We start from the raw sequence: 24,776 nt of genomic DNA on the forward strand, positions 1-24,776 counted from the left end.
CAGATTTTTGTCTCACTCGTTTTTCTTTTTAAAATGTTTAACACTGGGTCTCATTTTATGGCCCTGGTTGGCCTGGTGCTCACTGTGTAGATCATCGTGGCTTGAGCTAGCAGAAAGCCACCTTCTTCTGCCTTCTGAGTGCAGGGATTAAATGTGTATCACTGCCCAACAACTATCTCTTTCTTAAAAGCTTACATGATTCCAAGGCATTATGAAGAATAGAATAGATCTGTAGTACATATGTGATTGTAGTTACATATATAAATATCTAATCACTTGTATATGCACACACACAATAAAAATACAATTGTACACAGGAAGCATTTAAATTCAGGGGAGACAGAAAGGCTTTAGGTGATTTTGTTGCTGCTGTTTTGTTTGTCATCCATGCAATTTAGATTTTCTGCATTTGATAATAATAACATTTGCAATAGCATTAAATTTCTAGATGGTTTGAGCTAGAACTAGAAACCTCTTAGTGCCTTCGCTGATTAGAATATTCTTTTTTTGTTTTTGTTGTTTTGTTTTGTTTTTGGGACAAGCTTTCTCAGTAGCTTTGGTGCCTGTCCCGGAACTAGCTCTTTTAGACCAGGCTTGTCTCGAACTCACAGAGACCCGCCTGCCTCTGCTTCACGAGAGTGGGATTAAAGACGTGCGCCACCACTGCTGGGCGATTAGAATATTCTGTACAGTACCGCCAATCGGGTGCTTAATAAATATATGTTTAATCGTTAAGAAATAACTAGCTTTACAAAGAAAACTGGCAAAATTCTTTAGAAAGGTGTGGAGAGCCATGGATAAAGCCTCTGCTGGAGATTCTGCACGTGGGGGAATCGAAGAGAGGTGTTTGGGATACGGCAGATTCGATTCTCCGTCTTGTTAGTGACAGGCAGCGCCAGGGCACATGTGGAAAGATGAGTTGAAGAAATGACCCGGGGGTTGAAAATTAGGGGGAGAGTACAACAGATACAGCAATGCAAAACATACTGAGAGAACCAAGACAAAGCTTGTTTCAATGAAAACTGGGATCAATTAAACTAGTAAAGGAAAATGCTGGAAAAGTAAATTAGGGGAAGACCAAGAGAGGCTTTCATAGAAGGCCAAGGTGCCTGGATGTTATTAAGTATACAGTGAGGAAGTACTCAAGGATTGCAATTAGAAATGAAATGAAAAAATCATATTTGTCTTTAAGAAAACCACATAGCAGACTATATAATGCCTCTCAACTAACAGGAATGTCTATAATTGCTCTTAAATTTCTATTGCGTATATTTACTCTCTGAGTATCATTGCTCAAACAATATACTACCTATTTGATGATTCTGATGCCTCTGAAGACATAAAACCAGACTTATCTAAATATGGCTTTTTGAATGATCATATCTCAGAGTATCATCCTTTTCTAAACTTAGTGTATCAAATGTCAACAAGTGCCCATATTCAAACATTTTCCTTATTCTACTTTCAATTCTTATCTATGGTAAAAATGAAAAAAATTCTAACCTACTAGCTCAAATTTTGTTGATTAAAAGGGGAATGTTTATTGTTTAATTTGATGAATAAAAACATGCACGTTTTTAAATGGAACAATCTTGCCTTGTCTCTCTATCCAGCACTCCCGTCAAGTTCCTTAAGGAGCACATGATAAAACAAACAAAACAAACCAAGTGGAAGCTTCCTCCTCTCAGCAGTGCAGCAAGCACAGCTTTGGCACAATGCTCTGAGTAAACATTGGAGGACTGGACATTGACTCTCAGAGAAACCTGGACCACAGCTAGGCAAGTCCAGTGCACTAGACTTTGTATTTCTTCTGCAAGGAAGCATCAGTCAGACTTTGTGGCCCAGCTTTCTGCCCCTGTGTTTGTTTGCAAATCCACAAAATCCCCTTTGAGAACTTTTAGCCCAGAAGAAGGCTGAGCAAAAGTAATGACTCTTGTCCTAAATTGTCACAAGTCCGCTCTTCTTTGTGAAGCTCTACAGAAGCCAGCAGTCTTACCAACACAAAAGATTTATTATTGAGATGTCAGGCTGGGCAGCTCCTGGTCACCAGTCGCTTTCTATTTATCAGGAGTGCTTTGTTGTTATGCCCTCTGCACAGAGATGCACATGAAAGTAACAAAGAGATAAGAATAAACAAGCCTGAATTCTTGTGCTCCCCGCGGTGATGAGTAAGGACAGTGCCTGTGTGTTGTTGTTTGCTTGTGGTTTGACAACAGATTATGAATTGTTTTTGTCTAGTAGATCAGTCATGATATACCTTAATGGATAGAAATCCTTTCTTCTGTGCGAGGAAATTTAGATTTATATAAACATTAAACTGCCATGCAGAGTAGCTCAGGGCCATCACACATGAGCTTTTACTGAGTGTGTCTTGTGACCTAAGGCTCACAACACTGGGTTCATATGCTTACCATACTTTTATCTATGTAAAGCACCTGGTTTAAAGATCTCTGGTACTTTATATTGTCACTTTCACCTATGCTTAGAAAAAAAGATATAAGGAAATATATCAATTGACATTTAATTGTATTGCTAAATTCTTGAAATCAATAAAACCAGGAATATAATTTAGAATATACAGAAATTGAATGTTCAAGGCATGGAGATGTGCTGAGTTAGGAGAATGTTTGCATAGTATACAAGAAGATTGTGCAGTCTTAAAAATGATGAGTTCAAGAAGTCACATGTGGGCCGGGCGGTGGTGGCGCACGCCTTTAATCCCAGCACTCGGGAGGCAGAGGCAGGCTGATCTCTGTGAGTTTGAGACCAGCCTGGTCTACAAGAGCTAGTTCCGGGACAGGCTCCAAAACCACAGAGAAACCCTGTCTCGAAAAACCAAAAAAAAAAAAAAAAAGAAGTCACATGTGTTATACAGGCAAATGGCTAGTTTTCTTCTCTGCCCCTTTTCTTAGTGGCTTGTGTTTGTATATTTTTATTTTGACTTTTAAGATATCTCAACTGTCAGCTGTTAGTAGGTGGAAATAAAGGTTCTTGGCTGTCAAGCTACCTGGAACTTACTTGAGATCCTAAGAATCAGAAAAGCCTTCGGTGTCTTTGGAAGCAGTAGGGAGTAAGTCTCAGTAGATCTGATGTTGGTCAAGGGAAGGGGAGTCACTCTGATAGTTTCTTTTACTAAAGACACACGTCTGTATAACTGCATTCTTTCAAGTAAATAAATAAGGCTGTGTTTCATGTGGCATGTCACCCATTTCTGTGTGAGTTACTGAGATTTTACCTTGGTTTCTACTACTCACCTGATAGGATTACCAAGTATGATATCATGTAAAGAGTAACTGAAGCAGTCTTAATAAAATTGCAATTATCTCAGTATAACATAGTGGTGAGAACAGCTTTGTTATTCTCACATGCACCAGTCACAAGAAACCACAGTCACAACTCGCTGAAGACTGCGAGTAGAAAACAGGAAGAGAAACATTGTTTCCTCATTTGTTTGGGGGAAGGGCAGAGCTTCTCTATCGTACATCATTCAATATACAAAAGTATCCTCATTAAAATTCTTTTTCTGTGTGTACATTTATAACTCTTTCAACATTTATTTTGTTCTTTCTATTTCCGGGAGAGTGGGTCATAGGAGACACAGAATGAACGTGAAGTTCAGACGACAACATGAAGAAGACAGTTCTCTCCTTTGAACACTGGATTCTCAAACTTGATGGCAAAGTCCCTTTATCTGCTGGGCCATTTCATCCACTGTAAAATACTGGTATATTTTAATGTACATGGTATATGGCTATGAGGCTTTGGTGACCTTATTCTAGGTTTCACTTTATTTCTCTAATGTTATGATTACAGTTTAAATCTTCCGAGTCTAATATCTTGTATTGGAATTTTCCTTACCATTTTTATTTACTTACATAAAATCATGTAGACATGTTTTAAGTCTCCAAAAACCAGATTCTGTCCCTAGAAATAACTCAGTGCAGCCTGAGAAAGCACAGAGAGGAGCCAGCATGGCAGTTGCTTTGTGGGCACCTTCATCTTCTTGAACAGTGGCATTCTTTAGATTATTCAATAGCATATTTCAACACAGAATTAATTAAAGCCTGCTAGATGCAACCTTTTATGGCAGATGGCACATCAGATAAAGAATATGACATACTTAATTAGAGAATCCATTAAGTCAAAATCACAAAGGTACTGATTCCCCAATTCTTCAAGCTATCTTTTTAACAATGATCTATAGATGGGCCTGTGTATTGGCCTCCAAGAGACAACATCAATGGTAGAATAATATTTTCATTTATTGAAAAAGATGCTTTGAACTTTACATCATATTTCAAAACAGGGAGAGTTTTGCTATTTCCAGGTATAATACAAGAACAAATATTACTGATGACAGTAACTGGAGAGAAGAGTACAGAGATGTTTATTTTTAAATGCTTCGGAATATTCCCCTCTTTGTCCAAGAATACAGATGAACGGCAGTGGGTAAACACTGAAATTTTAACCAAAGGTAAATCCATAACTCTAACTCTTATTGTCCTAATTTCTTGGAGTGTATTACTCTTTGGAGGTCTAAGGATTGAGAAAATCTGGATTCCCTCGAAGTAAGTCCATTAACACTGAGCAGTGTTTTGTTGTCTTTGCTTGTTTGTTTGAGACATCATCTTATGTAGCTCAGGCCAGCCTGGAACTCACTATGTGGCAGAGAATGACTTTGAACTTCTGCCCCTGCCTCTATCTCCCGAGGTCTGGGGTTACAGGCAGGCACCACCATACCTAGATTTATACCATGTTGGGTATAAAATGTCCACAGAGATTTTCAAGGAAAAGTTTTCTTTCTCTTTTAGCTTTCTTATTCATTTCCTAAATAATATTTATAGGCAACTGCTTGAGATTTGCCATTGCAGAACATCAATGCAAAAAGGAGAAAATGTTTTTCGAGCTACTTTAGAAACTCAGGAGAGTATTAGAGATATGGAATGTGGATGACACATTATGCTAAAGAACTTCGCTTCTAAGCACCATCAGGTTAAGTTCAGCACACGTAGGCATGCTCCTTGATAGGCCTACTAATTTTCGCTTTACAAGCTACAATCAGCATCATAAATCCCTTCCCAGGAATTTCTCTGACGGGAAAAGCAGATGGAAGTGCCACAGAAGCACATCTGTAGCTATGGGCACTAAATCTCTCACTTAGGTTGTAAGGGACGCGCTGAAAGTAAGCACACAAAACAAACCACAGCCCAGTGGAGATCAATAAATACAGAGAGTGTCATCAGCCTTAAAAACAAATCTTCAAAGGCAGCGATTGTCCAAATAGGGACATATATCAAAATAGACAACGCGAGTGGAATTGAAGCAAACAGCTATTAATGAGACCCCTAGGCAAGTTATGTGAGAGGGCCATCCAAATTGAATTCCTGGCGTGGACACAAGGAAATGCTCAAAACAAAAAGGGAACTTGCTTAGCCGGCAGCTGGAACCTAGAGTGGGCTGCATAAGTAAGCCTGCCACAATGCTTCCAAAAATGAAGGGAATCCACATGTAATCAAAATAGCCTTGAGGTGCAAAGCTGCCAGCTAGCCTCGCTAAGGGACTGGCATTTCTACACATTAATAACGGCATGCGCGCACGCTCATGTACACACACACACACACACACACACACATGAGTGCGGGGAGAGTGTATATAGAGGTACAATGGTTTCTGAAAGTACTGAACTGCAAAGTTAATAGACAGAAGTCTCTCCATCATTTACCTCATCGGCTGTGCCTGATCATCCAGTCAGTGTGTAATTTCTCACCATGGAGATAGAAATAATCTACCACGAATGACAGAAATTCACCGGGGTGTAAGTACTTAGTACTTCAAAATATTGACAGTTCAACAAAATTGAACAATTAAATAGAACTCAACAAGGATTTTAAAAATCATTTAAGTCTCAGCACCCTGTTTTAAATTTGAAAGGCTTGCTAAATAATTGGGCTAGTAAGTTATGATGTTACAAAAAGATAATTTTTTAGGGGATATGCCCTTGATGATGGAAATCATTCTTAATTTGAAAGAAAGTCTTAATATAAAGGTATTCTTCTGAGCTATCATTGATTAATAGTGTCATGTGAAATTAACATACCAGTTAATTGATACCTCTCCTTTTCACATATCTTAGCCAAAATTCATAGTTCTTATTAATAAATATTTATGAAATATGGTTTCAAGGTACTTTGATTGTGTTCAGAAATACTACATATTTATAAATATAAGTATTTTTAAAAATAAGAACAAAGCAGAGAGCTCGAAAGATGACTCGGTGGTTAAAAGCATTTGCTGCTCTCCCAGAGGACCAGAATTTGATCCCAGCGCCCATCTCAGGTGGCCCACAACTCCCTGTAGTTCCAGCACCAGGGGACTCACTGACCTTCTGGACTCCGTGTGTTACTGCAGATATGTAGCATACACTCACACAGAAACACATTAAAACAGAAATAAGAATAAAATGAATCTTTTTTTAAAAAAAATGAGAGCAAAATAGCAGTAGTTTCTGCATTTACAATTAACAAAATACCAGCTGAACCTTATGTCACACATCTGAATCCCAGCACTCAGAAAGTAGAGATAAGGGGATTGAGAGATTTTAAGGTCAGTGTGGATTGTACAGTGAGTTGCAGGCCAGCCTGGAAATATATCTTCAACAAAACAAATGGAAACATAATGCAATTCCACTGCTTGCCAAAATACTTTGGTAGTTAACCCACAGGATACCATGGCCACCTTCTTCAGCTCATAAGAGATACTAAGTTGAATAGGTTCTGAAACTATGTATGTATCTATATATATAATTTATAAATATATATTATTTATCATATACATAATGTGATATGTATATATCATATTATATTTATCATATACATAACGTGAGTGTGTATTTTCAAGTACTATGGGCAGAGTTTATATTCATTACATGTAAGTATCCTATATTAGATTGTTATATGCTCGCTCATACCCTGAAATTCATGTCAATCATCCATTGAGCATATGCCACATGTAAATCCAATGCTCTTATTTAAGCATTACATTTTTTGATACAGTAGTCATAGAAGATATGGGTGTTTGCATTGTGTCGGTTGAAAATGGAGAAAGAGAGAAGAAGGTAGGCATTATATACTGAGTTGAATGTTTCTATCCCCTGGGCAGAGGTCATCAGTTATATGTTGACTGTCAAATTCTGGAGTTTTTTGGCCTGTAACATCATTGAAAACCGCTTTGGTTTCTTTGTTCTTTCTTTCCTCTTCTCCTCTCATCTTATCCACATACTCTCTTCCCTCTCCGTTCTGTTTTATTTGCCTGCATCAGTGTCCGAAGGACGCAGATTATGGATGCGTGGTGCCCCCACAGCAACTGAGTTTTTATCAGGACATCATTCCAGTGACTTGTGATAGCTCTCTTCCCCATCCTACCAAACCACAGAACAAATTCTTCTCCAATTGCTTTTTTGGACATTTATATCTTATTTAAAATTGCTATTGTCCCTCTGGATTCTGTCTGTGTTTCATCTTGTTACAAGTATTTCTGAACAGTTTTAGCTACTTCCATGACTCAAAAGCTGACACATACTGCAGATTTCACACTCAAGAGCTGAGATGCCACAGAGCCCCAGGCTCACACTTTTAAGTAGGTTAATATGCTAACACATTCCAGAGCCACATCAGCTGCAGAATGTCCCAATATAACATCTATGCTGTTTCCTCTTTCATCAGGGAATGCACCAGTTCAGAATTGTCAAGACCCCTGCCTTGTCTTCTAAAACCCAGTTACCAAGAATATAGGAGTGCTTATCTGTATGACAAGTGCCATATAGAATGATATTGCCTATGAGGTAGTTATCACGTGATGAGGTCAATACCATTTTGGGAATGGGAACAAGGATGCATTGTGAATTCAGTTCTTCATCTTCAAATTCATATTTCAACATGTGACCACACACTGCCTTAATACTGAAGATAAGAACATGACTATGGTCATGGACTGCACTCATCTGTACTGATCTACCAACGAGATACCTATTTGCTCTTTAAATATGTACAAATAGATTCTCTTTGAAATATTTCCTAAATAATCCTTTATGTCTTTTTTTCATAGTATGTTGGAAAAAACAGACTTCCTATTCACAAGTATTTCTCAATCCAGATGCATTCTTCTAATGTGGGCTAAATATATCCATCTTGCCCCTCTGTACCTCAAATATAGAATAACTCACTATTGCCTAGGGTCATGTTCTTACTTGCTAACATGGAAACAAGACTTCTTATCACCTAATTTACAACAAAAACCTTGCTCCCCTGACACATGCTTTGAATTTTTAATACAAGATTTCAGCATCCTATGAGCAAGATCTGCCTGGACAAATCCCACATGGAATGCTTGTCCTCTCTTCCTCCATGTAGGAGAGTCCTGTTCACACTAGAGAATTCATTTCAATCATTCCCTTCATATAATGCTTTCAAACGTCACTGATAGCTTAGAGTTCTCATATGTTCTAGTTATATCATCATACTTTATGAGTGTCTTTTATATCCTTTCCCTCAGTGTAATTTAGATTTATTTTTTTTAAAAAAAGAATAACAGCTTAGTATCAGCAGTGTCTGTGTGTTCTAGGGAAGTCATATTTTGATGCTATTGGTGAAATATTCAAATATAAGGCATACATGGATTATAATATTGAACATATCAGCCCTTCCCTTGGACAATCTTTAATCTCTGTGGGTGTTCAGAAAGAGAGAGAGAGCGAGAGAGAAGAGAGAGTAAGAGAGTAAAGGGGTAGTCTATTACCAAAACCTCTTACCAATAATTTTATGACAAATAAGTCAAGAAAACAGATTTTCCAGGTAAATATAACACCAATTTTTAAAGTTGAATATTAAAAGGGGCAGAAAAATTTTAAACTGTCAACAGTTCCTTTCCGTGTCAAATTATTAGTTAAATATGAAAGCGAACAACGGCAGCAAGAACAAAACCTTTGTGTTTCCAATACAGACTGTGGGAAAATATGAGCTGAACGAGCAGGCTAAAGGACCGCCATTATAACAGAATAAAACCTGGGAAAGTCAGAGGGGCTTCCACAGCCTACTAGGAGATCTTCCTTCTATACTAATTTCTTACAATTATCACACTCAATTTTGTTTCACAATAAATATATGTTGTTTTCTTATTGCTTGACAAAAAATGTAGAGAAATAAATATCAAGACATTTTTGAAGTAAGGGAAATAAAACAAAAAGAATAAGTTGCAAATAATGCCAGAATTCTTTTATGTGAAAGCAACATAAAAAGTAATGGTGAATATGAGTTGGATGTGCAGTAATTAAATTGTGAACAAAGTATTTAGAACCAGATTTCACGGACATTTGACCAATAGATTATGGCTATATAGTGGGCAGTTTTAAGATGTCACACAGTTACAAGAACAATTAAGAGACTCATCTCTTTAAACACTGAGTGAAAAGTCTCTCTTTTGTTTCTCATCCATCACCTCTTTATTTGATCTCATGATTTGATAGAACACAACCTTACTGTGTATTCTCAGAGGCTTTTGAGTTGGGTAAACTCCTTTCCTGCTTTGTTTCTGCCTTTTCATTTTTGCAGGAATTTTCTCACAGCTTGAACAGAACATTCCATGGCTAATGGTTGAAATTCTAACTACAGCTTATACATAGATATTTATAGTTATTACAAAGGTTGAGGTATTCATCTACCTTTATGATCCATTTATATGAGAATACAACCTTTACTTTGTTAAGAATAAATTTCAGTCAAATGGATTACAGCCATTAAGAAATAAGCATTGAATTCCCCACAAACAGCGCACTTGTCATACACTGTTTTCAAAAGGACTCATGAAATGCATTTACTGCATGTAATCCCCCTTTGACACATTTAACACACCTCACTTATACAAAGTGTCAGTCTACTGCGCAGCTTTCAGGGTCATTATACCATTGTTAGGTGGCATGCTTCAGTACGCTAACATACTAAGAGCACTCCGGGCATGGGCATTCATTCCTAGCAGGAGGCTTTAAAAGACGACTACAGATTTTTGGACTCTGAGAGAAAGAGGATGCCTTTTAAACAATCTGTCCCCTGTGGGGTAAAAAGGATCAGTGGGAGGAACAGCATTATTGGCTAGGATAGTACATAAAGAATGGTCTGGGCTCAAAAGTCGGCTTCATTCAAAAGGCATGTTGTCATTAGCAATTTCAAGTGTGGTGATGGTTTGTATTCCTGCCCCTAGAGAGGTTCAGAAGCCTGAGGGTACAGAATAAAACAAAAGGTGACAAGCTTAGATGGAAGAAAATGAAAAGTTTAAGACCAAAGAAAGATTGCTGAAGAAGGTATTTATTAACTTAACAGCTCTTGTTCATCACTGATTTATGTCTCTTCAGGAAAGTTCTTCCAGCAGAGGCAAATCCAGGAAGAATGCATACATTTAGACATCAAGTGTTTGGCTCCAGTACTTTCTCTGTTCTGTAAAGTCCATAGCCAATCAACTAAAAGCCTTGATGGAACAAAATGTAACTCTCTAAAGCTGTTTATGTGGTCAGTATAATTTATATAAAATGGCAATATTCAGATTCAGTTGGGGTTTTTTTTTAAAATAAACATTCTATGTTTTTAGTTATCTTTTCTTTTTCATTTTTCTCTCAGAACTTAATCTAGATTAATAGCATAAGAAGTATTTAATATAATAAAATGGTCCAAACAAAAGATATGTTTGTTGTATGTGTGGTGTATATTTGTAAAAATATAGCATGATTTTGTTACTATGTAAGTTCCTATAGTGATTATTCAATTTTAAGATGAGCTGGTCTAATGTAACATGTAAATATTTTCCCTCTGGGGATCACGACAGTGAGTGGTCTTATTGTTAAGAGCATTGAATGGTCCTGAACATCAGCAGAGAACCAACAATACGCAAGACCAGGGAGGCAGTTAAGAGCATTGAATGGTCCTGAACATAAGCAGAGAACCAACAATACGCAAGACCAGGGAGGCAGTTAAGAACCAAAAATCAGATTGGAAAATAACTTGTTTTTGCTTTTCAAAGATGCATCTCAAAAATCACCCATATATAGGAGTGTGAAGTGTGAACTCATTTTCAACTTTATCAATAACGCATGGCCTCCTTCCCTTCAATACTGAAGACACATTACTTTATGCACAAAGACATGGTTCTTAAGAAAAATAAATGAATCTTGCCTTACAAACTCTCCCAACTCTTGAAAGAATGCTTCTGTCAGATGTACTGCCTTCCTGGGATGATTCCCGAAAGAAGAAATATATTTTATCATCATCTGGATTATAGGTGTCTGGAATGGGGAATGTTCCAATAAACTTTGCTCCTGTTTGGAAAATAAAGAGAATTGAAAGTTAAAACAGTAAGATAATCCAGCCAGAATCAACTCTGGGACCACTATATGTGAAAAATTAGCAGAATTTTCAGGAAGTGATCTGAGAGTAGCGTTCAGGAAACAACATGTGCAGATCAACATGGTCAGTGTGGATGTAAGTGGTAGCAGAAAGAGTGGCTGAGCATGTCTGCAAACAATGCCAGGAGTGGCTGAGAAAGTGTCTGGGGGATCCATCTATCAGTGATTTCTACTAAACCAGTCTCCAGCCATATAATCACAGGGATATATATTCTGAGAAATGCTTTATTCAATGATTTCATCATTACTCTGCAAATACCATAGAAGTTAATTACAGGAATATAACAGGCCATGATGTCAATAGGCAATACAATCTTAAGAGACCGCATTGTATGTAGAGTATACATGGTCCATTGTTGACCAAATAAAGTGCAGACAACTCACCTTCAAAGTCTTTTTCCGTCTAGCAATTCTGTGATTCTATGTCCTCTTTATTATGAGACTACTTCTTTATAGTAACCATGTGATTTCAGTAAACTTAGGGAAACCTGAAATGTCATCGATCACGAAAACTGTGGTATTCTTTATTCCACCGTGTGAAATTCACCGGAGGTGGAATGAAAACAACCAATACTGCTTAGGTCCTTTCCAGCACATGCCCTGGAGATCCTCTTTCTGGGTTTATATCTTAATGGTGATATCAGGCAATTTTGTAGACATGATCTTAGTCAAAAGTCCAAGTTTTTTTTTTTACATATAATATGAGGCTTCTAATTTTATTTGTCTGGTAGAATCTACTAGTAGGTTAGTATATATAAAAGCACTGAGCAACTGTGAGTGCCTGATGTTCAAGCAACATGAGTTGTAGTTAGTCCTAGCAGTGCTACCTTATATTAGCAGGTACTCTGGAGCCAAAGGCTGGAACATCACAAGTACAAGACATCCATAGTGATTTCTGGGCTTACCTTTGCTATTTCATGAGAATCTGTCTCCAAAATAGATAACGCAAAAAGGACTGGAGACACCTCAGTAGTAATTCAGGGTTTAAGCAGGCATTAAGTTTGAGTTCCATCACCAGGAGAGACTTTATCAGTAAAGCAGTTTTTAAACAAAATTGCAAAGCAAGGAAAAGGTCAGTGTGATTTATTAAGGTGACAGTAGTGAGGATGGTGACTGCCCTGTCATGAGCCCCTGTGGCTGGGACACCTGAGCGCATCATGTACTTGTAGAAATGACATAAAGTTATTCCAAGTTAACAAAGCCTGCCTGTCCTGACCCAGAAAGCCATCCCTCATATATGGCTAGTGACAAAGTATTGTAGCACAAAAGGAAAAAAAAAAAAAAAAACAACCCTTTGTACTACTTCCAAGTGAGATAAAGTTTCCTAATGACTTGCTTAGATAAAGAATTGGCCAGTTCATGTTGTTGTTTGGTGTAACTGTAAGGCTGCCTGATAACACATCTTTACTTTGTTCAGAAATAATGTTTTGAATAAAAGCAAAGAAAATGAATACGGCTCTTGAGGAGCAGAGGAAGCAGTTGAGTTCAACAGAATATGTGAGGCACCTGTGGCAATCAAGACACTAAACACTCAGGGTACAGAAGAAAGGAGATAGAACAGCACATTGTTCTGGATCCTTTCTGCCCAAGGCTATGATTTCCATGCATCTTGGGAGTTCTGAAAAAAAAAATCATCCTTCAGAAAGCGGATGGCAAGTGATAAAGATCCCATAAAATAGGCTTCATGGCAGCCTTCTGCAAACGGTATGGCACACACCTCTAATCCAAGCACTTTGTACGTAGAGGCGAATCAGGATTTCAAGACCCAATATTGGCTCAAAACAAAACATACAGGCACACACATTATGTGTGAATCGAGCAATGAGTAGTTTTCAGCCCAGCCTTTCCTAATCATTCATTAGTCTCCTATTCCATTTCTTTGTTTAGGCAAAGAGAAGAGAGAAATGCCTGCACAAACATCTCCTTATTCCATATTATTTCCCAATGGATTCTTAAATTCCTCAAAATCCACCTTTGGTCAAGACTCAGAAAAATACCTGAAAGTTATTTTTAGAAAAACACACAAGACTTGGAAATTTTACTCTTCAAATTATCTTAATTTGGCAAGGCTTCATCATCTTTATTTCCACTCAGGATTTGGACCTCCCCACTACCAGATACACATTCTAGATGCTGATGAATCACAAATGATTTTAGACCCTGAGAAAAGTAAAAACAGTTCCTTTTACTAGCAAATGAACTCTTCTGATTTGTTATTTAAATATATATATATTTAATATATATACATTATATAAATGTATGCAAGTTTACTTTAAAGACACATCACAGATAGTTATCATTCACGGCATTTCCAATTTCAACACAGAGGAGGTGGAGGTCATTTTTGCCTTAATTGCAAGTTTAAGTTCAGTTTAATTACAAAAACTCTGTTTAAAACAAGCACTCAAACAAACAAACAAACAGATACTGGAAATCATCATAGTGTTTTCCTCTATTTGTGGAATTATATGTATAAAAATAAATAATTACTTGTAATTCCAAGGACTTCTAAGATAAAATGATGATTAATCAATAAGAACTGACTTCAGTTTTCATTTGGAGTAGGTAAATATTTGCATGTATAATGACATGTCTATGAGAACCAGTTCTCATGTTCCACTTGCTTTAAAAGAAGCATCAATAGCCGGCAGTAGTGGCACATGGCTTTAATCCCAGCACGCTGGAAGCAGAGACAGATGGATCTCTGTGGGATCGATACCAGCCAGGTCTACAGATTGAGTTCCAGGACAACCAGATTGTTTTGCAGAGAAACTCTGCATCAAAAATAAGAATATAATAATAAAAAGAGCACCAATATGGAAAATGATAGCATTTTCTTGTAGACATAGAAATTGGGATTGATAACACTCTAAAGAATGCTTTAACAGTCTCTAATACAATGCTGCCAAACTAGATGAAAATCTCCAGTTATAGTTTAGAATCGTGGACATTAAAAGAAAACAAGCCCTGGTGAGATGCTTTTAATCATCTGCGTTTACAAGCCATTAACATGGATATGACTACTCTGTAAATGGAGAAAGAGAATAGCTCCACCTATTGTTAGCCCGTGGCTAATGATGAAGATGTATGACTGCATGACAGAGACCAAGGATTGAATCAGTAAATATTTAGTACTTAGAGTGAGCTCAAAGGGAGCTAAGACAAATGATTTGGAAATCTTCGGAATATGATTGGCCCTCTTCATTTAGATAGGTGCAGGATCTTAAACAAGACATTAGTAGAAACATCGTAGACCACAGCACTGAAAAGCAAACCAGGAAAAATTACACATGCATCGTGATGACTCCTGAAATGATACTATGTCTTCGTATCTATGTAACTGACATGTTTATTTCTTAATTATAATTACATTCTACTTCATTCTATTCTAATTTATTATGTGCATGGGCATTTTGCTAGCATATATCTGTGCACTATTTGCATGCATGCTGCACACAGAGGCCAGAAGATGTCTTGGGTGCCCTGGAAATGAAGTTACCTTTGGTTGTGAGCTATTTAATATGTTACTGCTGGGATTTGAACCCAGATTCTGTGAAAGAGTAGTCAATGATCTTTATTGCTGTGCCATCTCTCTAATTCATTTACATAAATTTACAATGAAAATTTTGAATCATGAGATATTACTTCACATTCTTTCCAGGTGTGGTGCTATGTACTTTTAATCCCAGTAGTCATATATAGGAGATGTGGAGGTAGGAAGAGACAGGAGGATCTCTGTAAGTTTGGGGCCAACCTAGCCTACATAAAGAGTTTCAAGACAGCCAGGGCTGTATTGTGTCAAAACAAAACAAAACAAAATAAGAACAAACTAAACAAAAAAACAAAACACCTCTGAAAATTTACAATCCTTTCTCTAGAAACATGATTAAGACTCCATAATTTCAAACAGAAAAATGTCAAATAATAGGAAACTGAAAATGAAAGGAGGAAAATGTTTATAAAATATCCTTCAAGCCAAGCACACTTACTCAAACCTGTAACCCCAGCACTTTGAATGATGGTGCAGGAGCCAGCCATGAGTTCAAGGCAATCTTAGCTCACAGAGTAAGTCCTAGGCTAGTCTCAGCTATAGAGTGATCCCTCTAGTGAAACATAAATAAATTACTTAATTCTAAAACGTCTTTGAAGAGCGGCCTATGGGAATGCGGGAGAATGATTTCCTGAGCTGATCTGAGCCAGTCGATGGTCACTTTGTTTAAAGAAACTAACCGAATGTAAAGAAGAGAAGTAAGCAGAGGAAGCTCTGAAGGAAGTACAGGCCTCTGGGGCATGTTGAGGTGAACTGCAGGCATGCACAGGGCAGCCTTTGTGAAAATGAAAATCAGCATGTAGCTTCTGCCAGCGAGCACCCCAGAGATGACCACCAGGTAGAGTGTGACAGCACCCCACACTTCAGGAATGTGGATGACACCAAAGGAGGAGATTAGGATAGCATTGCAAGGACTGATGCTCTAACTGTGAGATAACACGTAACATACAACACGCATACTAACTCTGTGTTAGTCAGTCATCACTGATTTTTACTTCGTTTTTAAATGTGGTTCTTTTATAGGTCTTGGAAGAAGATTGTTTTTGAGGGGAATGGTGGGAAAGTCTAAGCCAAATGTTTATTATATGAAGAAATCTAATTACAGAAAAGAAGTTTGAGTATCAAGTAGTACTCTGTTCTGTGATTTAAACAATAAACATCCTTACAAGCTAAAAATAAATACAAGTTTTGAGAATAGGGCCTTTCTTTCCTGGAGATTACACTGAGGTTCTGTCTTAGAGCACTGTTGTTAGCATTTTATGATAGAAATTCTTTCCTGATTGGCTGCCAAATTTGGGTTAAAAATAGCTATCATTTAATTAGTGCAAGGCTGTTGAATTCAACAATTTAAAATCATAGCAATAGACACCTGGGCTTTATTATAGCACAGCCCCACCCTCTGGCATTTAAAACATATGGCCTCACAGGGACAGTTTGAAACTATGCATTTTCACAACTGAACTTCTAGCATGATACCGCAAGATACTGCCAGTTAAAGATGAGAAAACCGCAGTCTGCAGAACACAACATTTTTCTTTCTCTCATAGGCCTCTTTTGCGGTGATCACACCTACTCCCATACTTAGGACTTAGTTAACAGTGATTTTTCGAGTTGCCTTTTGTTTCATCTTGTGTCTTCTTCCAGTTGTTTTAACTTCTCCTTCCATGTGGGAGAATTTACAGACAACAGAGAGTCTCAACAGAAACTTTAAATCAAAACCCCCTCTAATATGGTAAAAATGAAAATTTAAAACAAAAGTTCCCAGCTACTCCAGAAAGCAAACAAAAACACATGCATCCAAGGTTCATTAGTTGTTCCCATCTTCCACGTGGCCACATTCTTTCATCCCACCCTGAGATTCTAACTAAAGCTCAACCCTGTTTGAGCAACCACCCTGTCTTGTTCTTGAGTCCCTGTCTTGGTATTTAAAGATTATGATGTATTTAAAGGTTGTGTTGATGGGGAATGTGTCAGTTTGGACTTTATCTATAACAGCCCAAAGGCTTTCGGTTTTGTTATTCTGTATTCTGATAGCTCATGGAAGAGGGAGCTTCAGATGGCAATGAAGAACTTAGCTCTGAGGAGTCATGCCTCTTGTGTCACAAAAGAGGGCTTGGTCCTCAGAGAGTAGCAGTCCTACATGAGTCTTAACAGACAAAGCGAGAGATTAGCTGTTCTCATTCTGGCTGCTGCCAAGTGGGGCACAGGACACAACATGGTATGCATTTAAGGACGTCAAACTCCCAAAGCTGTCTAGCAGCTAAAATCTACTGAAGAAAATCCATGATAATTATGCTAGCAACAATTGTTCAGCATATATCTTCACAACTAAATACACAGTGAATATTACAATTCCTCTTTATATTTTTCTTACTCTAAATGTTGTACCAGGTTTAAAAGACTTTAACTTATCACGTGCCTGTAAAAATGTGGGAATTTGAACTGTAAATGGAAGCAAGCACAGAAAGCAAACCTTGATAAATGATCTTTAATGTCACTCACAAGAAGTAAATGATACACTAATATAATGACACGAACAGAAGTGGAAGCCGCAGTTAGCCCGGAGCTGACTACTTGATAATAGATTATTCATATCTTCCTTCAACCCAACAATACACTTGTAAACCTCAACACCAAGTTTTATATCCATATACAACGCAAATAATGAAGAAAATTCACAAATACATTGCAGTATGTAATTGTAGGATATTGTATTGTACAAATACTAATAAGCAATGATAATTTAAACCAGACATTTCAAAGACATCTGTGTCCTGATGGAAATTGTTTATGTTTGGACTCCTCAAAATGATTTTGTTCTCCAGCTGATATGGACATTGAACTGATAATATATGGTTGAAAAAATAAGGAAGCAAATTTATTAGTCCTAGGGATTGAGCATAGACTCATGTGTATGGAGGATCTACTGTTACTGAGGATTTTTATTAATACTACTTTAAATTGAAATCTCTACTGGTGGCCAGTGTTTATCATACTGGTGTCTGAATCTTATATAGGGCAGCCCATGTCTCCAGCTTTTCTGTGCCAGATCCAGAGTTAAATCAGAAATGATTTTCATTCCCGTAGCTACTACAAAAAATCAATGTCCTAATTTAGAACAAACTAATGGACCTGGATACAACCCTCTGCCCATTGCATCTCAATTTGTGAAGTATAAGGCTAAGGAAATGATTTCTAAGTTAACATCACTCCACCAACTAGCACAGTTCATCTGTGTTCTGGTCTTTACACTCCTTCCTCAGCCAGAAAACCCCACTAACCTTTGACTTTGGGCCATGTTCTTAATGTGTGTACAAAATGGCCATTTTTCATGACAGAGGATAGAAATGTTTCTTGAAAGCCAATATTTTGCCTTCACCCATCAGTTCTCTCCTCATTGTTAGGAATGTTCCATAGTTTCTACAGTTTCTTCCTTTGCTCTGACCATGGACCAAGGAGTCCTGACTGGATCTCTGGAAACAGAGGACTGATTTCACTCCACTTTCCATCCCTCAGCAAATGTTTGACCTGCTGTTCAGTTCAGCCCACACTCTGGTGGTCTCCCCCACTGCTGATCTAAACTCATGCTCCCTGTCCATTTTAACTTTAGCTGCCAGACACACATCCTCAATTTGCTTTAGCCCCACAAGCAACTGGAATATGAAGACACTATAAAAACATGGGCCCCTGCTTGTGCATCCAAGCCTCTGTCATACACACTGGAAATAGTTTATCATTCAGAGCTGGACAGATATATTCTAGTTTCAATCTTACTTGAACTTTCTAGCTATGTATCCAAGTATATAACTTCTAACATCTCCCTGAAAATAAGAATCAAATAATAATTTTCTCAAGACTATGTCATTAAACAGAATCACACTGTAAAAGCGCCCAAGACCATGTCTAACATGTATGGTATCTAAAAAAATGAAAAGGGAGAGATGAAAGTGAGGCAAAATAGTAAACAATCAAATAGGGCAATAAAATCTCTATGAGGCAATGAAGCTTACTGGAGGACCATGGCCACAGAAAGATCAAGGTTAATAGCAGGTTTAAAGGAAGTAGAGTTGCTTACTGACAGATTAGATAAAGGAACTGAAGGGGAGAAAAGGATCACAGATAAGCACAAGGCAAATAGGTGGAGGAAGTTAAGAAAACCAAGGCAGATAACATCAGGAAGCTGGCACTGAGGGGCAGTTCAAATGGAAAAGCAATATATTAAAATATTACTTGCAGATTTTTAGATAAATTAAAGTGAAAGGTCATTGAAGAACCAAAACCCAGAGCAAGTATGATGGTTAATCTGGATTGATATCTTGGTGGGATTAAAAAAAATTACCATTCAAATTACCATTCACAAAAGCCTCCAAGCCTGCCTATGAGGGTCTTACAGATTAGGGTAACTGAAGTGGGACAATCCATTTAAAAGTGAGTGACCCCATTCCTTGGATTATGGTCCTTGACTGGATACAATGGAAGAAAAAAGCTGCCGAGAGCAGCATTCATCTCTTGCTGTTTCCTGGCGGCAAATGCTTCATGAGCAGCTGTCTCAAGTCCCTGAGCTGCGGGGCCACACTGCACCTTTGAATTGTCAGCCACCAGAAATTCTTCCTCCCCTGCGCGCCTTTGTAAGGTGTTAAGTTGTAACACTAGGAAAATTAATTAATACAGAAAGCTAGTTATCTGATGCCTGGGCTTGGTAATCTTATTTCTCAATAAAAAGACTTGTCTAATCTAAGATGAGAATGTAAGACACCCAATGTTTTAAGTCCACTTAAAGGTGAATATTGGAATTATAGTTCCAGGAAACAGCACATAATACAATGGAGATCATTAGGTAGGATAGGCAAGAAAGAGGGAAAAAAGTAGTGAGGTAGTAAATAGTTTAAATGTTGAAGAGTCATGGGGATAAGCCAAGAACTAGGCTTTCTGTCCTGCCTCCTGCTTTCCCCACTTTCAGGAGTAATGATAAACGTGGTGGGTATTCTATCAAATTCAGCTCTAAACTTTGCATGTGTGTGAGCCTTGCATGGGAGTCCCTGGGAATAACTTGCCTGATGTCTTATAAGTAAACAAAGGTTTAAATTCAGAGAAATGATGGAGGAGGGTCATCTTTCTATCTGTTGTTTTCATTGGTTAATTAATAAAGAAACTGCTTGGCCTCTAATAGGGTAAAATTTAGATAGGCGGAGTAAACAGAACAGAATGCTGGGAGAAAGAAGCCGAGTCAGTGAGTTGCCATTATTTTCCCACTCCAGACAGATGCAGGTTAATATCTTTCCTGGTAAGCCAGCTCATGGTGCTACACAAAATATTAAACATGGGTTAGGTTAATATATAAGAGCTAGCCAATAAGAGGCTGGAACTAATGGGCCAGGCAGTGTTTAAAAGAATACAGTTTCCATGTAATTATTTGGGGTATAAAGCTAGCCGTATAGGCGGCCGGGTGCCAGGAACTTAGCCCACCGCTCCATATTACAACAGAGACACTTTGGACCAAGTCCTCACATAAGTGATAATCAAGATTTAAGAGCAGGTGCTTATATTCAAAGAAAACAGGGTCATTTGTTTGTTTTTATGTGGTGGGTGGATGTGTAAGGTGATACATTGAAGAATGGAAGGGTGACAGAAACATCTGAAAATGTCCTGGCAAACCAGTCTTTTGGTCACCTTGATTATTAACCAGTAAATATTGTCTTGATTAACTTTTCATGAGCATTAGCTATCCTAATTCTTAATAACTTAGCTAAATGTATTCCACTGAAACTTCTACCATACGTCTTTCTACTATCTTCATTGTCTTACTTCTTTGGCTTCTGTCTTAAACAACCTGTACACTTTGGATTCTTCTATTCACAAACAAATGTTGTCCCTCTTACATCTTCTTGGCAGCAAACTTTCACGTTCTGCTAACTATTGCTACCTCTGTTTCTATTCCCTCTCATCTGTGTTTTTTCTCTCCGTGGACTGATCTTCATACCCACACCACTGTCTTTTGGTCTTTAGTTTAACTAATGTTAAGAACACACACACACACAAACACTTTCCAGATTAAATAGTAGATATCAATAACTTGCCTCGAATTCACAAAATGTTTCAGCTTCCTTGTTCACTACCCTGATACCCCATGATTAGCACACATTCCTTGTCCCTGGGGTCAGCCACCTTCGCCTGTCTGTCTATGTAGGACCATTGTGTAGAGAAACACTCTGTATGAAAAAGACTTGGAAGTTGTTTATTGGGGAAGTATCAGGCCATTTGAAAGGTGTCCCATTGTGTAGTTCTAGTCAAATAGCAATAACAATAATAGCGTCTAGGCAAATGAAAACGGCATACATAGACTTCTTTATGGGCATGTCATGATGAAGAATGACTAGACTATCTCCTAGCAAACTTTCTATTTGAGGACTTTTGCCATTCCTAAGTAGATGTAATTTTATTTCAAACCCTGAGAATATTTACCTAAGCAGGTGTCAAAGGGGGCAATCTACGAAGTTACTCTCAAATCGAGTAATTCCAAAACCCATTAGCTTTTAGGAAATTTTTCTTTTGGCCTCTTTGCAAATCACTTGACAGTGTAAACAAACTGATTTACAGGTTTTGACAGAAGGAATGTTTTAAAAAGTGTCTTTCCTTTTGTTTATATTGTCACTGTTCAAAAATCACTCAGAGATAGGAAGATAGCCACTGAGAATGTGCGGCTTGGCTTCCTTAGCTAGACTCAATACTTTTGGAATGGTAAATGTGATCTGACTGTTTAAATAAAATTGTGCTATTTCCCCTACACAGGAAGTATAGTAAGCCAGTGGGTGAAATAGTTGTACTAGTTCTGAAAGTAACCACATAAATTCTTCAGGGATTTTTTTTCCTGCCACAAATAGCTTATCAAACTTGAATAAAATTATAATTAGACAAATCAATATCATTATCAATATTTTAACATTTTGGTGTGCTGTTATAAATCAAAACATAAATTTTAGCAGCAGAAGCAATTGAACTATTAACCTTGTCTAGGCTGACACATGATAAGAAAGGGAGAATGCTAATTACTCTGATCTATACAGAGTGCATACAGTTATTAAAACATATGTAATTTTAGGTGGCAATTAAAACACAGAAAAGGATTTAGCATGCTATCTATTTCTTTCCATTGAGCTAATAAGCTTGATAATTACAACACAGAGCACAGGTTGCTAGCATCAAGTCCAGTTCTGTTGCTGATGAATTGTGAGGCCATGATCAAATCACTCAAATTTTCACATCTACACTTTACTCATTTTTAAAAATAAAGTGTTAAAATGATAGTCTCTCAAATGTCATTGTGAACCTTTAAAAAATAACACATTTATTATTACACAAGGACTACCAAGGATATAGTACGTGGTAAATATCACCTACACACACACACAAACACACACAAGACAGACACACTTTCAGATTTGTCTAATTTGCGGTGAAATCGTTTCAAATGTATTTTTAAATGCCGTATGAATTCAACTCTCTCTAAACACATCTGAATGCATAATAATGAGCTCCTAATTTTTCCAAAAGCAAAGTCAGAACAAACAGAAGAGAAACATCACTAACCATTGAGCCAGTAGTGTTCTGAAATGTCAGTTCTGATGTAATGGTGGTCCTGTGTCAGCCCAAGGGACCTCGTGAATGCAGTGTCCTTGCCAAGGAAATCAGAGGCTGTTCCAGAGTAGAGGTACTCATCTGCAAGGAGGAAAGCAAACAGGACGGGTAAGACATAGAAGCGGAGGTCCACACAGAATACAGCGGGCCACAGAACACACAAGTGAATGAATTAACACTAGAACACGTGCTTCTGTACATTTTTCAGATGTTGAAGAACATGCTTAGGTGGGGAGGTAACTCAACTAACTGATAAGCAGAGGCTGAATATCCCAAAAGACCAAGGACTTCTGATTTAATAGGGGTACATGCATCGACTTCTCTTTGGATATACTCCAGCATTTATCTACAATAAGCAGCTAAATATCATATTCAGGAGTTCATTTTTGTAGCAACTGTCACAGTATTAAAAATTAAATGCCAAAATAAGAATGGATGGCCCAATTAGTATTTACTTAAGTGACACAACATCAGTAGCCACAGCTTTTCCTTGTCCAGCCCCTGCTGAAAGGGAGTTTTCAACACTGACGTCATTCCTTGTAATTATAACATGTTGCATTCCTTGAGATGACCATGTCTCTAAAGCTCTGATAAACAAAGGGAAGATTGTCTGTTTGCTGCATCCTAAACTTTTGGTTCTATATGAAATGAAGTGAATGTTTCATTAAGGGGAGAAAAAGGAATAATAGAAACAAGAGGAAAAGAGGGGAGAAGGGAAAGGGTTGCATATGAGATGGAATCAGGGAGAGACTGCAGAAGGGAGGAGGAGGAGGAGAGAGGAAACACAGAAACAGAGGAGTAGATGAAGAAAGAACAGAAACAGAGGGAGAGAGATAAGGAGGAGCAAGTGTGAGTGGGTTTAAGGGTCAATGTCCTCTGTTTGTGCTGCTTGTCGGAGCACTGGGGAGGAGGCAGGAAGGAGGCTGTCCCTGCAGCTGATATGTTGTACTTCTGAGAGCTAAAATCCTGCTATTTCAGGAGACTTTTACAGGAAACTTCTTCAGGTTACACCCAAAATATAGTAAAAATGGCTCATCTGTATAGATCTTTTGAGTTTCTTATGTAACCCTACAATGGATAAAAACAATATCGTCATGGAAATGTGACTTATTTTTCAAAACAGTCTTCAAAAGCCTCTCTGTATGTGAAATGATGGAAACATTTTCAAAATCCCCTGCTTATGGTCCTCTTGGGACGATTCAACCTAAATGTCAATGGCCAAAGGCTAAAGAAAAAAAGCAAAACACAACAAAAAGCTCAAGCGAAACCCAAGGACATAAGGTTGTCGCAGGGAGTATGTCATCTCCACCACTGGACACTTTTCCAAAACATCAGATAAATGTCAATTTTTATTGTGAACTAAAAAAATTAAAATATGGAGGAAAAATGATAATGTCAATAAGGATCTGAAGAGAAACCTAAGAGAAAAGGAAACAATATAGCAATATATCATTTGAAATATATATATTTGAAGTATATATATATATACTTCAAGCATAGCAATATTTGTCAGGCAAAGTGTGTTTTAGCCATAATTTTGAACTGAATATTCAGGTTTAAAAACAGTCATGTTTGTTTCTAGAGTATACACAGATCACAGATTTCTAAGAGGGGCAATCCATATTCACAATGTGTTTTTGTTTTTGTTTTTAAGGCTTCACCAGTTTGGCTTAACAGATGAAAATCATCATGACATCTATTGAGAAGAAATGAACATGGGTGCATAATTTCAAAACACTCACCCACTTCAAAGCAAAACTCCTGGTTGTAACCATGTGGAAAATACAATGTCATCTACTCAGACATTTGATAGAGGAGATATATGAGAAGAGACTAAAGCCATGAACCAACCAGAGAAAGGCTTATATAGTGTTTAAGATTCACGGATCCTGCTGATGTTCTTCAGAGCATAATTCAAATCATACAGCATCTTTTCTATGAGAATTTAAGATATATACAAAACCAGACAGGGCTACATGTGTGAGAGAGAAAAAGAATAAAAGAAAGACAGGAAGAAAGGAAGGAAGGACGGAAGGAAGGAAAGAAAGAAAGAAAGAAAGAAAGAAAGAAAGAAAGAAAGAAAGAAAGAAGAGAAAAGAAAATGATCTGCAAATTTCCATTATATGAAGTATGGGAGAAAAATGC

At 37.6% G+C, this 24,776-nt stretch overlaps 1 protein-coding gene across 2 annotated transcripts in view; it reads right to left on the reverse strand.

Annotated features, from left to right (window-relative positions):
• Nucleotides 1–24,776, reverse strand: part of Sema3d (semaphorin 3D) — a 188,913-nt gene that overhangs the window by 44,086 nt on the left and 120,051 nt on the right. For both annotated transcript variants that reach the window (XM_057758682.1, XM_057758683.1), the window contains exons 7-8: nt 22,584–22,712; nt 11,217–11,359 (exon numbers count right to left, since the gene is read on the reverse strand). In XM_057758682.1, coding sequence (XP_057614665.1) covers nt 11,217–11,359; nt 22,584–22,712 — 272 coding nt within the window. The remainder of the gene's footprint in view (nt 1–11,216; nt 11,360–22,583; nt 22,713–24,776) is intronic.

This window comes from Chionomys nivalis, chromosome 26 (genome assembly GCF_950005125.1).
Source record: "Chionomys nivalis chromosome 26, mChiNiv1.1, whole genome shotgun sequence".
NCBI lineage: Eukaryota > Metazoa > Chordata > Mammalia > Rodentia > Cricetidae > Chionomys > Chionomys nivalis.